Source organism: Amblyomma americanum, chromosome 4 (genome assembly GCF_052857255.1).
Source record: "Amblyomma americanum isolate KBUSLIRL-KWMA chromosome 4, ASM5285725v1, whole genome shotgun sequence".
Classification (NCBI taxonomy): domain Eukaryota; kingdom Metazoa; phylum Arthropoda; class Arachnida; order Ixodida; family Ixodidae; genus Amblyomma; species Amblyomma americanum.
In genome coordinates this window covers 203,658,831-203,675,351 of record NC_135500.1, presented here as the reverse complement: position 1 = coordinate 203,675,351, position 16,521 = coordinate 203,658,831, and the positions used below count along the sequence as shown (strand labels likewise).

Genomic DNA, 16,521 nt, shown 5'->3' with positions numbered 1-16,521 from the left:
CTCTGAGAACCTTGATAGTTTTATTGCTATGATAAGTGGCAGGATATGCCGCTAAAAAGCAGACCATATGGCCTGGGAACTTTTGACCAACGCTGTACGTTACTTTCTTTGTTAGCAGCCAGATGCGGGACTTCAGCTTTTCCCGAAGATGAGGTGACTGGCTACAAACATTCACGTGTAGAAAGCCTCGTAGAACAGTCGTTTTTCAAGGTTTGTAAGAGTGGTGATACCTCTTTACTAAATCTACAGTATTAATTCCTACAGAGCACCGGTAAGATCGTTTCTCGCTCTTCGCAGTATACAACGCCCGGTGTTCATCGTTGCAACGACGTAATTCTGCTGCGGCGAGACCTATTTTCGGTTATATTCAACAGCATTGAATCATTCAGGAGCAGCACAATTCACCCGATGTTGCCCGGAACAAATGCACGTCCTTGTGCGCAGAGACACTGGCAGGGGCGGATTACTTACCTTGGGTTGTTTCTGTCTTAGCGCACAGTATTATCGCTGTGTACTGAACCACAGGTATGCTGGCAATGGCGGAAAAGCAGGTACAGAGAAAGACAGACGTTTCCGTATGCGCACATAAGTGACCATTTATCCAGTCGCTCATCTCTTCGCCTGAATGCCGCCGAAATATTCCAGCGACCATAAGCGAACCGTAGCGAGCGAGAGTCGCCTAGTTGTGCACGCGGTTCGCTCGGCGCGTTCGTTCTGGCGTGGCCACCACTGGTGTTCCAGGCAACAGGTCGGCACAATTCGCTGCGACTCACACGCGAGGAGCTGGACTGAAAAGCAGAAGTACTGACGTTCCATAGCGAGCGAGGATGAGTTTTTCACAGTCTGAACGCGTATCACCAGCTGCTCGCACATGCCACTTAGTGTACGCAAGCGGAAAGTACTTTTTACAATACGGCGCACTTCGAGTTTCCATTTGCGTCGAAGGAAAACAGAGGAGTAAGTTGGGGATACTTGTTATTCTTATTTTACCATCCTAGATTTAATAAGACGTGAAAATCAGTTATAACTGAACGCTTCTAGGGTGAAAAGTTGCTTCGCATGGGCATCAGAATGCACTTGCTATTAACACAGGTGAACCGAAAAAGCCACGCCACGACCATGAGCAGGGGTACGCGTGTTCAGAAGGGACTGCCCGCCGGCCTACCCGCGACACCAGCGGCAGGCAAGGCGGCTTCAGTGCTCTTCTTAACACCGCATGGTTTGGCGTCAGGTAAGCAAGGAGTCTGGTTTTCATGCGTAGCGCAGCTAGGCACAAAAATTCTTACTCAAATGGCCTGCTTTGTTTGATGGATTCATTAAGAATATGCGCTCCGGGAGCTATGGTTTCATTCGCAGCAGCCTTCTGTCGACCACTGGCGGCGCACACTTCGCGAACTTGCACAGCACATTCTTCAGGATCGTCCAGAAATGTGACGTCAGTCAGCCCGGGAATTCTCACGGCATTTGGTGCTCAGGACTGCAGAATACACTGGGAGAGAAGTCCGTCCTCCGTGTCCAGAAACCCTTGCCCGACAAAGCCGAATTCGTCTTTCGACAGCTTCTTCCTGACTTCAATCAGCATTACCAAATCCACGTGACACCACACGAGAGCTGCGATTAAAGGAGTCTTTCCTTATCCTCTCACTCCAAGTCTACTTCTTCCTGTCGTTCTCACGATAAACTTGCCAGCAACCAGCATTCGGCGTATGTGAGGGGTAATGAGCTAGTAGAGTCCGAACACGAACGTCCCGAAAATGTCCACCTCGTACTCGTGGTGCTGAACGTGTCCTTCGAAACGTGCCGACACGCTCCGATCGACGGGTCGACGGCGCTCCTCAAGAGCGGCTGACACGGACTATCGCGACAATGGTTCTCATAGCGGCTCGAACCGCGTTTGCCGTTAGGAGCCTTCTGGTTCCACCCTGTCGTCGTCTGCACCATCCGCTCCTCTGGCAGATTCTTCAGCCGGTGCAGCGGTCGTTTCGACGACTCCATTGTCTACGACACCCTGGTCAATGCTTCTTTGTTCGTGGACTCCTCGGTCGTGAGCTCCTTGGTCGTGAGCCCCTTGGTCGTGAACTCCTTGGTCATGAACTCCTTGGTCGTGAACTCCTTGGTCGTGAACTCCTTGGTCGTGAACTCCTTGGACTCCTTGGTCGGTGGCTTTGTTGTCACTGGTCCTTTGATCGGTGATTTCGTGGTCGGCGTGTGCGGCTGCGTCGTCGTCTGGCTGCACGTCCACTTTGACCACCACCTCGCGCGCACTGGGCACCCCGTTGGACGCCGGCCCGTTTGACGTCGTGGTGGAAGGAGGTGCAGCATCCGCAGACGACGACGTAGTTTTTTCTGCGATGGAGCCTGAAAAAAAAAAGCAAGAACAGCGCATGGTTTTGGCCTTTTCCTTCGATGCTGGTCGACAATAACCGTACCGCTCCTGATGAATTTCGTCAAAAGGACCGGTTATGTACTATCGGCGCGAAAAACTTTCTGGACGTGTGTTCTCAGAAAAAAAAAAGGATATTGTAACTCTGTTATAGAGCATGCACGTCCATCTGACCTTTGCACATTTCACAGGACTGGATTACGTGACTCAACCGAAATCATTTTTTTCCACACACTCGCATTCTGTAAACTTTTTCTGCCAGTAGTACAGTCATCCTCGTTTAAAGCAGTCTCTTTGTTCATCCTTGCACTACATCCTTACGTTGCATCCTTACACTACAGACATTTTCCGACTGAGGGATACTGGTAAAAGGAACCAGTAGCATAAATATACTGCCTTCGTTTACTTTAGACCTAGCAGCTGAAGTAACTTGCGACGTATCGGCAGAACCTACTTGCCTACCGTTGTCGCTTCTGTTCTGGCGTATCTGACATGAGCTCGGCGGGTAGGAGGCCCCGAGGGTGCCGAATAGCTATTTTCCTATCTTCTACCTGGAAAAACAGCAAATTCTGAGCGTGCGCCCCCTAGTGCAGAATGGCTAACTAACTGGACATAAATCTACCTCGTTTTCACCCATCCCCCTTTTTTACTTTGGATTTTGGTTGAAAAGGTATACGCTTATGCTAACATACATATCGCGCAACAAGTATTCTAAACTTTGCGATTCATTCAGCCTGCACAAGCTGAAAAGCCTTCCCTTTGCTTTAGTCACTTGTAAGCGTTAATGGTGCTGCATTCACTACTCGCCGCTGTAGATAGCTAAGGGCTCTTATTTGCAAAATAAGTGTTGTGCTAATAGATCTGGCCACCGGTCAAGTGTTTTAAAAAAGCGTGGTACCACAAAGTGCCACCGTGGCCTCTAGAGCATCAGCGAAATTTCAGATAGCACTCAGATATTACAATATATAATGCCGGTTAAGACAGCTGTGGGCATTACGAAACCGCCATTTCAGAGTCCGAACTTCTGAACACTAGCATACTACTTTCCTCCTCGTGATCAACTATGCCGGAATCTGGAGCCAGACAGTGCTTCCACAAGAGCATTAATTTCCGAAGCTATATAGTTTATAACGTATGTGGTCACCGAATAGTATCCTTTATAGGTGACAAACTCTCGGAATAATTTAGGCCTAATCTGACAAACGTTCCATCTCCAAACGTTATTTAAAAACGGGATTTTGTAACTTAACATCAACACACGAACACAAAAGGAGACGGGACAGGCGCTCGTGTGTTCGTGCGTTGAAGTATTGCGCTTAAAATCCCGTTGTTAAACGAGCCAACAGGGCCCAAACAAACGCTGCCGAAATTCCAAACGTTGTAATACGCCTACGGTCTAATAGGTACACTTTTAGTATGTAAATTTGTCTATTACTGTAGTGGATTGTATTATGTAATGCATTCGTAAACGCCTTCATAATTGCGTAATTATCAATTATGATCCAGTTCCCCAAATATATTTTCCTCCTTCTTTGACTTAATTTTTCAGAGAAAGAGCCTGTTATCGTCATCGCCACCACTACAGCCCTCATCGTCATAACTGTGTTAGACGTGGAGAAATGGTGTGGGGCAACGGCGCACTGACCCGCTGCCACCCGCTGCTGCGGCGACGCTGGCGCCGCGGTGGAAGAAGCGGGCGAAGCCGACCTGGCGCGGAACAGCACGGCGGCGGCCGACGAGCAGCAGCAGTAGAAGCAGCCGTAGGAGAGTGACGCGACCGCCGCCACGCCGCCCATGATGCGGAAGGCGGTCTCGGCACCCAGGAAGTACATGGCGGTGCCGCCCACCAGACTGCCCATGCTGCGACCTGCGCGAGGGTGCGACAGTCCGAAAAGGGTTGCACAGACATCCTTATAAAAATGTTTATAGAAACTCTATAGACTTCTTATAGACTCTATTGCCTTCCTATAGATATTTCTTTTTGCCTATTCATAGTCTACAGACTGCCTATACACTAAAGTCTACGAAAAGTGTATGGCCATAAATCTATAGATTGTCTATAGACTGTCTATATGATTTTTATTGTCTTTAGACTGTTCTCTAGGCTTTGTCTGCAGAGTCTATAGACTGTAGACAGAAGTCTACGGACAGTATATAGACTGTCTAAAGAAATATTTTTTAAGGGCACTGCCTCGGCAGCTGCTGCGGGCGGAGGGGGCTCAGTGAGCGGGCGAACACGGTCCCCTCGGGCCCGCCTTGCATACGTACCTGTCCTGTAATGATCCTGGAATGAATACAGTTGAACATCGTTATAACGAAGCTGAAGGGGCCTCGGAATTGCTTCGTTATAGCTGTGGCTTCGTTGTAGCCCGCGTTGACCCAGCTTCTAAGGGGAATCGTCATTCTTTCGTTATACCCATTACTTCGTTTTAAACCGTTCCGTTATAACTAGGTTCGACTGTATATGAACAACGAATTAGATGTGCACCTGGAGAATGACATGAGAAGAGTTCTGGAGAAATTGATGTTCGTTTGCTACGCAGCGCACAACTTACAGAAGTTTGAGAAAGACTTGTTAACGTCATGATCCAGATGTGATCTAATTGCATAATAAGGCACACAATAGTCCGTGCACACTCGTCTGTTTGTTAAAACATGAAGCGGTGGATTATTAATGTACAACAAGAAAAGAAGTGGATCGCGAGCAGAACCCTGTGGTACGCCTAATGAAACATCAACGACCAATAATATAGTGGAATTGAATATTCGTATTGTAAGCGTTGGGGAAGAAATCTAGCTAACGAAAGTATCACTGGATGCGGCGGAAGAGTTCGTAAGAAGCCACCTCAAACAGTCATGAACACCTTCCCTTCAATATTTTCATTGAAACGACGCACTCCTTAGCCGTGTGGTCGTTTCAGCGACAAGTTATCCCGAAAGCCTTTCAAATGGCCTGATATGCTTGATGCGTGCACAGTTCTGACAATGCTACGCTGAAACCAAGTAAGTTTTAGAAATAAAAGTGAAGGTTTCTCATCTCCAACAGCAGGAAGGAGCACAATAAAAGAGCGCACCAGCACGGGTTGAGTTCTGCAAGAGCAGGTCTTATCAAAGGAACTTATAACAGCACAAAAAAAAAAAGATTCAGAGAACAGAAACGACGATCTGCTATCTGCTCTCAGAGTTCCGTTTGTGTGCTGCTTTAACTTCCTTTTATCAAGATATATACCAACCGGCCCAAATTAGCACAATGCCGAAGATTTTGTTTCAGTGCCCAATTATCGATTAAATTCGTTTTGCACTCTGACCTCATTTTGTTAGTGCGTCTCGCTTTATCGCTATACTTATGTGGCTTTCTCATCATCGCCTACAGAGTAGAGGTCGCTTCCTGTTGCGTGCATCTCATCTTCGTGGCGCACCGCGTCATACCTCTGTTCCCGATGTGCGACTGCACGGCATCGCTGTATCCCTTGAGGCGAAGCTATCTATCAGGCAGCAGCGAAAGGGTTTTCACCTTTAAGAAATGGGTGTTCTCGGAGGACCGGCAGATAAGGAGGGGAAAAAAAAAAGTAACCGGAGAAAGAAGATTTTTTGAAAAGTAGAAAAAAAAAACTGAGCCATGAGATGACTCGCAAGCGCCAACAATAAAAAAGGCAATCAGAAAAAGCAAGACATATTGACCCTATCGCGGCCCCAGGAACAGGGCGGTCGCAATTAATATTAAAGTGTTACGTCATTATCTGAAGCGTGCGAGCTGAGTCATCATCTTTCTCGTTAACTACCCCACCAGCCTGCCAAAGAAAACGTACATAACGCAGCACCGCTACATGTCGTCACCCGACCTTTGTGTTTAGCTGGCTGCCAAAACTATTTGGGAACGAGGAAGCTTAATGAGTTTGTCGGCTGGTGAGAATATTGCTTTCTCCGTGAAGACGTTGAAGCGGCCATATTTCACCACACTTCATTGTGACTAGTGCAAGCGTCTCCTTCAGCAGCTTGGTAGTATATGGTTGTTACTGTCAGGTGCACGCTCAGCTGCGAGTACTGCACGAAACAACAAAGTGCACTGGACTTCGTAGCCTCGCACAAAATCCATGCCTTGCACGTCCCGTTCACCATCTGCTGTCATAATAGCAGGAGCTGTCTCCACAAAAAGACTGCAGTCGCGAAGCATTTTTGTCACTTCGAGTTTCTCTATTAGTCAGTTTCTTCACTGGCACAGCAGGCAGCGTCAGTGCCTGTCAGGCCTCGTAAATCTGTTCACAGGAACTTATAGCGCAGCATGATGCTCGGTAAGTTTGCACCACGCCTGTTAATGAGCCGTTACACGACGTCACTAGTGAACAAAGCTATCACACACAACGCGTATGTATACGTTCAAATGTGTCACATATGATGGCCACAACGTCATAAACACGCCGCGGAAATTGAGTGACCGTGGAACGGAGTACGTGCTTCCTGATTAAGTCCGGGATACAGATGCCGCATTTCAACGACGTCGGAATGCGAAAACGCCCGTGCACGTTTAACAACTCCGTGTGGTCGAGTTACGAGACTCTACTACAGTATGCTTCAAAGCCCCAGTCTATTGTTTCGGGTCGTAATATTGCTCTAACATTTAGCCACGCAAGGTCGTTAGAGTATGAAATGATGCCCGTGCAAACCGCCACACTAGAAGCTTATTACGTACCCAAAGCTTCAGGGTCGTTACTCATGGTTTAAGATATTCGTTCGCTCTGTGAGAAGCGATCGTCAAGAGAATCACGAAACCGTCTGATACAACGCGATGTGCCACATGAGTGTGTTTAGGCCTACCGAAAAAGTAATTAGATTTTTTTTTAACAGTACACCCACTTTTCGCGAAGCTAGAAGTCGGTACAGCGCTAAAAACTGACTATTACCACGGTAAGGGGATAGCCTTATAAACTAATCGACCTGAGAAACGAGAGACCTTAGTAAAGAGAGAACCATTTGTATTTTATACTTATCGATCGAGCTTGAAGGTTCGAGTGAAAGCACAAGGCTAATGTCCATCCTTTCAGAATGAGACATTGATAGTAAATAACAATAATCATTAGTACCATATATTAATAGGGATACTTGTTGTGAAAAGCTTTCGTTCGGCGCAATTAGCACATTTATTGGCACTCTTCAGAACCGTTTCATGGTTCCTTTATACTGCCGCGTTTCTAGGAACACATTGCACGCCCAGTGCCTTTAGCGAAGTCAGCATCCAGAAAACAGGTTTTTTGCTTCTGTTCGTTGCCCCGCCGCGGTGGCTCAGTGGTTAGGGCGCTCGACTACTGATCCGGAGTTCCCGGGTTCGAACCCGACCGCGGCGGCTGCGTTTTTATGGAGGAAAAAACGCTAAGGCGCCCGTGTGCTGTGCGATGTCAGTGCACGTTAAAGATCCCCAGGTGGTCGAAATTATTCCGGAGCTCTCCACTACGGCACCTCTCTTCCTTTCTTCTTTCACTCCCTCCTTTATCCCTTCCCTTACGGCGCGGTTCAGGTGTCCAACGATATATGAGACAGATACTGCGCCATTTCCTTTCCCCAAAAACCAATTATTATTATTATTATTATTATTATTATTATTATTATTATTATTATTATTATTGCTTCCGTTCGCTGCACAGTACTTCTGGTGCATTGTGTCAGTATTTAATGGAGAGACACAGTGCGGTCCTCGGGACTAAAGGCACCCCACTCAAAATTTAAGCCTGCAGCACGGCACCGCTGGCTGGGTACTGGAAGACAGAAGGTGACTGGTCAAGTGAAAAGCTCGAGCTCGGAGTGTGGGCTTTGACTAGGAATTTCCCAGTAGTAAAACCATCCACCCTAACCATCGCGCAGACTTCAAGCAGTCGATGGCCGCAACCAGTACGCTGCAAGCCCAGTCGTATACGTGACCTGTCCAGACGGGAAAGGGCTTCGAAGCTAGACAAAATTGCTTTCTCGCTCTCTAAACCACCTCCTCTTCAGCGGTCACTTGAGCATGCAAGCACCGTTCTCGGTTTTGAAGAGGGGCTCCACTGCACAAAGCTTGCGGTTTCCAAACACACTGACGACCAGACTTAAGTATGCCGCGATAGGGATGTCCGCGTGCAGCTCCGTAAAAAAACAAACACAAAAAACGCATATGAAAGCAGCGAGTGACTGACACCTTTGGGCACGGAGACCCGCAGGACCCCAGCTCCTATTGCTTATCACCGGCAGAACAAGGCTGTTAACACGGTGCTGGCACGTCGCGCGGTTTTCTTTTGTTGTCTCCGGTCCGTCCCATCACCAGGGCATACCTGTCGGCGAGAGCGCACGCAGCGGCGGCTAGCCGATAGCGCCGCCTCGCCGCGACAAACAAGACGTTCTGAGCGGCGGTGAAAACAATCTTCGCGTGCGCGTCAGTCCGGCCGGCGCTCAGGGTCGGAGTCCGCGCGCGTGCTTGCCTCCGCCGGTTATCGGTCACGTCCACCGCGCCGGCGCAGGGAAAAAACGCGCACCCGTGCCCCGTGTGTCTCCCCCCTCCCTCGGCGTTGGCGAAAGCGACCGCTCTTTCGGAGCGCTGCATATCTGGGGGTAACTCACGCCACTCACTGCACCGTGGGTAACGGCGCCCGGCTCAAGTGCGGGCACTCTCCGTAATTGCGACGCAGCGGCAGGCTTCAATGAGCACCCTGTCAGTAGTTACCAGTTTCCAGTGACCTGTCGGACGGAGTGGATACTGAGCGCGAGGTCATGGGTTCGATCCAGACTGCGGCGGCTGTGCTTAGCTACCTACTGAAATCCTGGGGCATGTTATTATAACTTCAGGTGCTCGAAAGCAACTCTAATCTATCAACTATGGCATCACAAAAGCCCACAGCGTACCTTTTGTGCATAATCATCGTCAATGTCATTAACCTAACTATGTCCACTGCAAGACGAAGGCCTCCATTTAACCCTGTCCTGAACCAGCAGCTTTGTCTTTTAGCAGACAACGCATTGACGGACGACGGATAGGTCCTTCCTTGGAAGAAATGGAAATGCCCCCTTTTCACGCATGGCCCACTGTCGATTATGCGGCCTACGGTCGTGGTAAATAACAGCGCAGTGACGACGGACACGTACGAAGAAAGAATACGGGCAAGCGCTTGCCCGTATTCTTTCTTCGTACGTGTGATATTCTTTCTTCGTACGTGTCCGTCGTCACTGCGCTGTTATTTACCACGCCCATGATGCACCAACTCGCTCAGTTGTCGGTTCTTCTGCGACCTACGGTGTGCGGTCATGTCTTCTCCACGGCTAGGAGACGGCCTTTTGTGATATTGTCGTAATGTTGCGTCGCTAGCATTGTGCTAATACTTCAAGGATGCCTACACATTGCTTCTTCAACTCTATTAATCAAGCATGTTTCTGTTACAGCTATGGAGGCTTGCAGAAACCAACTGGCAGTGCGACGTTCACCGTGGAGTTGCAGCCGCACAGGCACAGAGTTGCTACCGAGTTTTCTGCGCATGCTCAGTGATGCTGATCCGGGACCACTGCCGTATTCTTCTGAATTTATTTCAGTAACAATGGCTTTTATAACTTCTCAGTTTGCGCCACGAAGCACCACTCTGGTCTCACGAGGAATATCTTAACGGACAGTTTCGGCTTCACTACGGTCGCAGCTCTGTAATGCACCTAAGTACTGAGGTGTGAACGGAATATCACGCGGCTTAGACCGGCAGCTGCGTTAGCAATCCAACAAAGCACCCCTTCCGCTCCGGTCTTCATATGAGCATCAGGAACCTTCATAGTGGTGTCTCTGAAGATTACTTCGATGCATCCGCGACGACTCTCCTGGCGTGAGAAATTGGACTAAGGGATAAAAAAAGAACTTTTTTTTTTGGCGTGCGCGCTTTTCCAAAGAATATATCACTGGCACATGCATCAACATCTACATACGTTATTATTAGAATTTTGAGAAGTGGGAAGCTTACAAATATGCAGTCGTGTTGTACATAAAGGAACACTACTTGCAGCGTGTGTTAGGTTACGAATACCTGCTAAAGATAATCTTGCATCCTTGTCGAAGCCAAAAGTATTGCTTATGTGCTTTAAAAAGTGACTACAACATTGTTATGTGTTCTTCCAGCTGCACATGAAGAGACCACTATAATCTTATGTTTAGGAGAATCTTGCAGTGCAGTGAAGCTTTTATGCATTCGCTGCCCGTAAAGGTGTATATTCAACGCTCAATTTTCGGATACATTTACAAAAAGTCTGGATGCTGGCAGTCCAACACAATAACTAGATTGTATGACCCGCGTGCGTGTCCCTGGCTAGATAGTATGATCCGTGTGACTGTCAACATGCACGACAGTGTTAAAAGGCAATGATTCAACCACGTACCGAGACCGAAATAAATTCCTCCCACGCAGCTCTGCACTGTCGGCTTGAGCCCTCTCGGTGCAATCTGCGTGCCGTAGGTGCCAATGGCAACCCAGAGCAGGTGAAAAGTCATGGCTTCCAGTCCTTCCAGGGGAATACACCACAGCGGATGCTGGCCAATGTACGAGTATCCCACCAGTCTGGCGCAGTAAACTAGCCCGGAAAGGGCGATGACGTTGACGGGGCCCAGCTTGTCCATGAACCACTTGGTTTCGTAGAGGAACACAAAGCCTGCCAGACCTCCAATCGAAATGGTCAGGCCCAGCAGGTAGTTTTGGGCGCCAAGGTCTAGAAGGTACCAGAATAGGAAGTACTCGAGGAAACCGTAGACACTTCCGAGACACAGCACAAACAGGAAGAGGCTGAGAAAATGTGGCTGCTTCATGAGACCCCGGGCGCGGTAGAAGACGTTCTTGCCAGGAGTGGCAACTTGTATTTCGAGGACGTAGGTGAAGATCGCCGTCAGGACGGTGAAGACATTGAACATGTAGAAGGCGGGCGAGTAGTCAAACCCGGTCACGACGTGCTCGCTACTCAAGTCAATAAAGAAGCCAGACAGCGGTGCCGAGAACACGGAACCCACGATGGCCCAGAACCGCTGCCACGCGAACCGTCCATCGTACGTGTGCACCATGGAGACCGTCGTGGCGTCCACCAAGGTGAAGCAGATGGAGACGAGCACCTGGAATATGATGCGAAGCACGAAGTAGACCGAGATGGTGATGCGGCGGTCGCTGCCTTCGGGCGGCGTGCACTCGGCGTGCCAGAAGTCAGCGGCCGAAACAGCGTCCACTTCCGGTATGTCTTCGACGGTACACTTTAGCGAGCAGTTGGTGTGGTCCTGGTCCGGCAGGTGCTTCAGACAGGACACGTTGTGGAACATCTTGCTCTCCCACGTAATGGCTGTCACCGGGTGTAGGCAGAGAAGGTCGGGGTCTCTGGCAGGCTCCAGGTAGAGTCCCAAAGATGTGCTCCGCGCCAGCGTGTCGTTCTCGCTCACCACGTGACACTCCTTGTTGCCATAGTCGTCCGTGAAACAGATGCCGGTCTCGTCGATGGCGTGCCGCCAGTCCTCGTCCGGACACTCGAGGCTGCAGTCCGACAGCAGCACGGGCAACGCCAGCCCCGGCGAGGGCTCCGGACAGGCACCGTGCTCGTCGCCGCAGTGGTCCACGACCACTTCGAGCTGCAGCGACGGGCCGCAGTGCAGGTGGATCGCCGGCGGAGGCACCGGAGGTCCCAGGGCCTGAGGCACCAGCAGCAAGCTGGTGCCGGACAGCGCGGTCAGGATGAGGCAGCCCAGCAGGGCGCACTTGTAGCTGCCGTACTTGTCGCCCAGGAAAGTGGCCGCGTACGGCCCCAGCAGCTGGGCGAACGGCACGATGCTGTAGATGATGGCCGTCTCCTCGATGCTGAGCCCCAGCTGGCGCATGTGCACCGTCAGGAAGGGCAGCAGGCAGGCCGTGCCTGCGGGCAGAAAGCGTGCGCTCAGCTCCGTGGTGCAGAGACTCGGGCGTTCTGAACTCTGTTCGCACACTATGCATACCCAAGTTTTTTAAAGGCAACAACCTGACATATGCCAGCAGCTGCATATCGGCGCACACACAGGAACAATATGTGCCCCTCAAAACAATGCGGCAGGGCTTTTTGTTGGCTCAGGTGTGCGAAGTATCTGAGTGCACTGATGCACACAGCGCACATAAGCCGCGTTTACATGAATGCTACTGAAGTCCCAACTAGCCAACTTCTTGAGGGAAAGTGCAAAAAATGTCGTGGAAGTGAGAAGACGAGGAGTCACGCCCTTCCTTCTCAAAACCTGCTTTCTCTCAAAAAGCGGTCTGGAGTCGACTTCTGTCGCATTCATGTAACTGCGGCTATACATAGTCTCTGTTTGCTGCTTTTAGAAAATGCTGCTCATTACATATATTAAGCTATATACAGTAATGATTGTCACGGGCACGGATTCGAACGCTTGCTTGGTGTGATCAGTCGAGCTCTCACCTGCGTCATTGGCTTATCCAAGCGAGGCTTCTTAAATGAGTCTAGCATTCCTAGCTTGGACTGAAAATTTCTTTTCTGCGACAAAAAAAACAGCCCCCGAAAGAGAGAAAGATGTTAAATATGAAGCCAATTAGACACTTTCGGAAGCCTGTATTGGTTATCGGGATTCTAATCACAATAGAAACGAAAATCTGATTGATTGATTGATTGAGTGATTTATTTATTTATTTATTTATTTATTTATTTATTTATTTATTTATTTATTTATTGATTGATTGATTGATTGATTGATTGATTGATTGATTCAGGCGTCATAGTATTTACACAGGATGAAGGTCCCATACACGTAAGTCGTTACGAAAGTTCCTACAGTCGTGCATATAGCGCGAACATACGAATATGCTGCATGCGGAGAGGGCGTCCAGTGTGTTTTAATTTAAGTGTAATGCAACAGAAATTTAGTATTGCAATGTTGCATGCAAATTGCATCATCATTCCAGGCAATGGTTACGAGTCACGTGCGTTTCCCAACATTTGTTCTCTCGTCACTGTATGATGCAGCCGCCCGGTGCCAGTATATAGCGAAAACAAAAGACTGCATTAAATGTTGGGCCGTGATCAGATATTTCACTAACGAGAGAAACTGCAGCAAGTATTCATGACCGCACAAGAAATGCGCATGGAAGATGTTCGCCTTCACGTGCGGCTGTCATGAGGCGGAGACCTTTTGATTTAGGCATTTATTTGTTTACTTATTTAGAAGATGCTGCTGGTCCAATAAATTTTCTTTGCAGAAGAGGCATTACAAAGGAAGATTTTACAAATGAATGCAGAAATAAAGAATATAAAAAGCAGGAAAGCAACGAACGGTTTGTTCCGAGCCGTACTCCTAGTAAATGATTATGATGGATGACGGATTTCATTGGTGGTTATAGTACAGGGAAACAAAAAATTTGAAATTTTTAGCTCTCCCACAGCATGCTGCTAATGGTTTTGTGCATCTCCGTAACGTAAGCGGTTCAAGATAAAGGTTGGAGACATTGTCGACTTATTACTCTTGAAGCCCCACTCCATCCAACTCCGTCCAACTTTTTAGTTTAGTAAAACAAAAATTTTCGGCTTTTAATGGCTCTGTTCACTTCTCTCGGCATAAAAAGGCGTGTCGTAGTTGAAAAACAGGCTGTTACTTCCGGCTACTTGATTAAAACTAAGTTGTTGATGGGGGTGTCGAAGCTGTTATGGGCGCCGTGATCGGTGCCTGGAAGTGGATGACGGTCTGATCTGGCCTCCGATATCCATTGTAGTCAAAAAAAGAAATATTGAGGCCACCGCAGTTTGCATGGAAGAAACTGCCGGCGGCAGTGCATGTCCTTTTCTAGGTTGCAGAACTTCCGTTTCCAATAACAGTAGGCCTTCTGTCATTAGAGAACTGGAAACACTGATCGAGATTGAGATCAACCTTAGTAAATCCTCAGTGTCCCTCTGCAAACGCCATTCGCATTCAGTATGCCTCGTTGTCAAAGAGGTGCATGTGTCGTTATGTCTGAACCGCAGAAACTCGTCCCCAGGACATACTCCGCACGCAATAAAAAGGGTCTTGAGAACCAACTGATAAAATATTAAAGCGTAAGTTTTACCACGACTAAGCGCGGCTAACTGCGGAAGCAGTCGCGACCTAAAATCTGTGCTCATTTTTACGTAACTGAGCGACTGCCAGGGGGAGACGGCAAGTGTTTGTGGCTTGATGCCTTCGGGGAACTGCGGCTACCGAATGGTTGCGGAGATTCTCAGCGGCAAGCCCCTGCCCCTTGGAGCGCGTCTTGGGCAAGCGGACGGCTGTTGTCTCCCTCTGCCCATCGGCTGTCAGCGCGTCTATTGGTGACGAAGGCCGGCCGAATGCGTTGAACCTTTTCCGGAGGCCCCGACCACTTCCTCATTGGCGGTAGCGAGCTGCTCAAGCGTCGTCCGAGAATCAGCGTGCATAGTAACACTGGCCATCGAACGGGGGGACGTCAGCCGAGTGTCGTAAGCAACGTCGATGCGGCTGCCCTCACTCGTGGGCCTATGCTCCTCCGTCTCGCTACAAGACACGGCCCGGTGTAAAACTGCGCCTGAACGACTAAGGAAGACATCGGACAGGGAAGATGGAATTCTTGAGGGCATAAAATCAACAAGAAGTAGGGGGTGGGGGGACGCTTACTCCTCCTCTGGCCAACGCTTCGACAAAAGGACTTGTCTTCGCCTTAAATATCATCTCATCGAAACCTGGATTAGAGATCTGAGCACCCCCCCCCCCCCTTTCAGCCTTTCCCTATTGTTGATTCCCTGCTGCCTGCAAGGCCAGTTTCTATAACAAAACCTCATATTTCGTCGATGTCATTGCATGTATATATTCCGCCGCGTCTGTTGGCAAATAGCGGCGTTTGTTAAGTAGCGCTTTGCTTGCTCGAGCCAGTAACGAAGGTAGGAAAGAATAAAACTGGAATAGCATTGCAATCAAATCGTTGTATTTAGTTCCATATCTCGGTGTACTGGCGTTTGCCGAGGCATAACGCCGTACTAGTCAATGGTGAAGGAACAACATAAAGAAACTAAACAGGAAGTGAATAGAAGTGAATAGAACCAAAAAAATTGCGGCTTCTCTTTCACAAAATTCCCTGACTGGTCGAGAGATGACGGAATCTCGTGACATTATCACAACCTACCCACCGGACTGCGAGAAAATGTGCCAGCGTTGTCAAACCCGATGCAGTGCCACCTGCCTACCATGCATGGCGCTGCGCATGAGCCTTACGGGGGTTCCAGAAGAGTAACTGCGGTCTCCAGCTCCACCGGTGGCCGTGTTTGAAACCGCCAGCTACCGGGCCAGTGGCGCATAGCGTAACCGCTGCAACACTGCGCCAGTAGCGACGTGAGGACACGCCGCGATCTATGAATGCGATTGAGAGGGTCGTGATATCTTCAACACCGCGTGACCACTAGTGGGTCAATAAGAGGACACTGCCAAATTTGGAGATCTGAGGACCGCCAAAATTTGGAAGTTGGCAAACTCCAAAGAACTGCTAAGGGGCCCCAAATTTTGAAAGCAGGACCACCCCAGATAATGGTTTAACGTCCATTAGTGATGATTCGTGGTTGAATTAATCCGGATTAGATGATCGGATTAATGTAATCTCATATAGTAATCTATTGGAAGGTGCAGAAACATTCTAGAAGGTGATGACTCATGCATACCCTAAAGGGCAATGGAACCGGTTCCAAAGCGGAGTTTTCCAAACATCAGACATTCATCGCAGACACCACAGCTGGTAACGTAAATGCTATCGCGTTTTCTTCTTTAGGAATGTGGTTCAGAAGTCCCCCAAGTTTTTTAGTCGATTCCATTCTAATATCGCAGGCACTGGTCAGTGGCCGAACACGGCACTAATGGGAGCGCGGCAGTGCTTGAGCCTATATAACAACGGGCGAAAGCGAATAGAATTGAATTGACGTAGTATCCTTACGTCATCCCCGCCCTTAGCGCACTTATATACACACAACTCCTGTGATTGTTGGCCTATAATCTAAAGTCACAGATACTACGATAGTCAGAGTAGAGTTGGATCGCTTGCCATATTTAACTGCGAATAGTTTTCTTTGGTTCTGCCCATGGCGACCATGACAACAGCTGTAACCATTACGCCGCTGCAGGGTTCTTGTGAACCGGAACACAATTGCCGTTTGGC

The 16,521-nt window shown here is 48.9% G+C and overlaps 1 protein-coding gene across 3 annotated transcripts in view; it reads right to left on the bottom strand.

Annotated features, from left to right (window-relative positions):
• Positions 1-576: 576 nt before the first annotated feature.
• LOC144129125 (major facilitator superfamily domain-containing protein 6-like) overlaps positions 577-16,521 on the bottom strand; it is a 27,671-nt gene continuing 11,726 nt past the window's right edge. Inside the window, exons 2-5 of one of the 3 annotated variants that reach the window (XM_077663045.1) lie at positions 10,757-12,262; positions 4,029-4,250; positions 2,148-2,358; positions 1,755-2,117 (exon numbers count right to left, since the gene is read on the bottom strand). In XM_077663045.1, coding sequence (XP_077519171.1) covers positions 1,901-2,117; positions 2,148-2,358; positions 4,029-4,250; positions 10,757-12,262 — 2,156 coding nt within the window. In that variant the 3' untranslated portion in view covers positions 1,755-1,900. Of the gene's footprint in view, positions 2,359-4,028; positions 4,251-10,756; positions 12,263-16,521 lie in introns of all 3 variants that reach the window. The other 2 variants (XM_077663044.1, XM_077663046.1) reach the window with 2 other exon arrangements.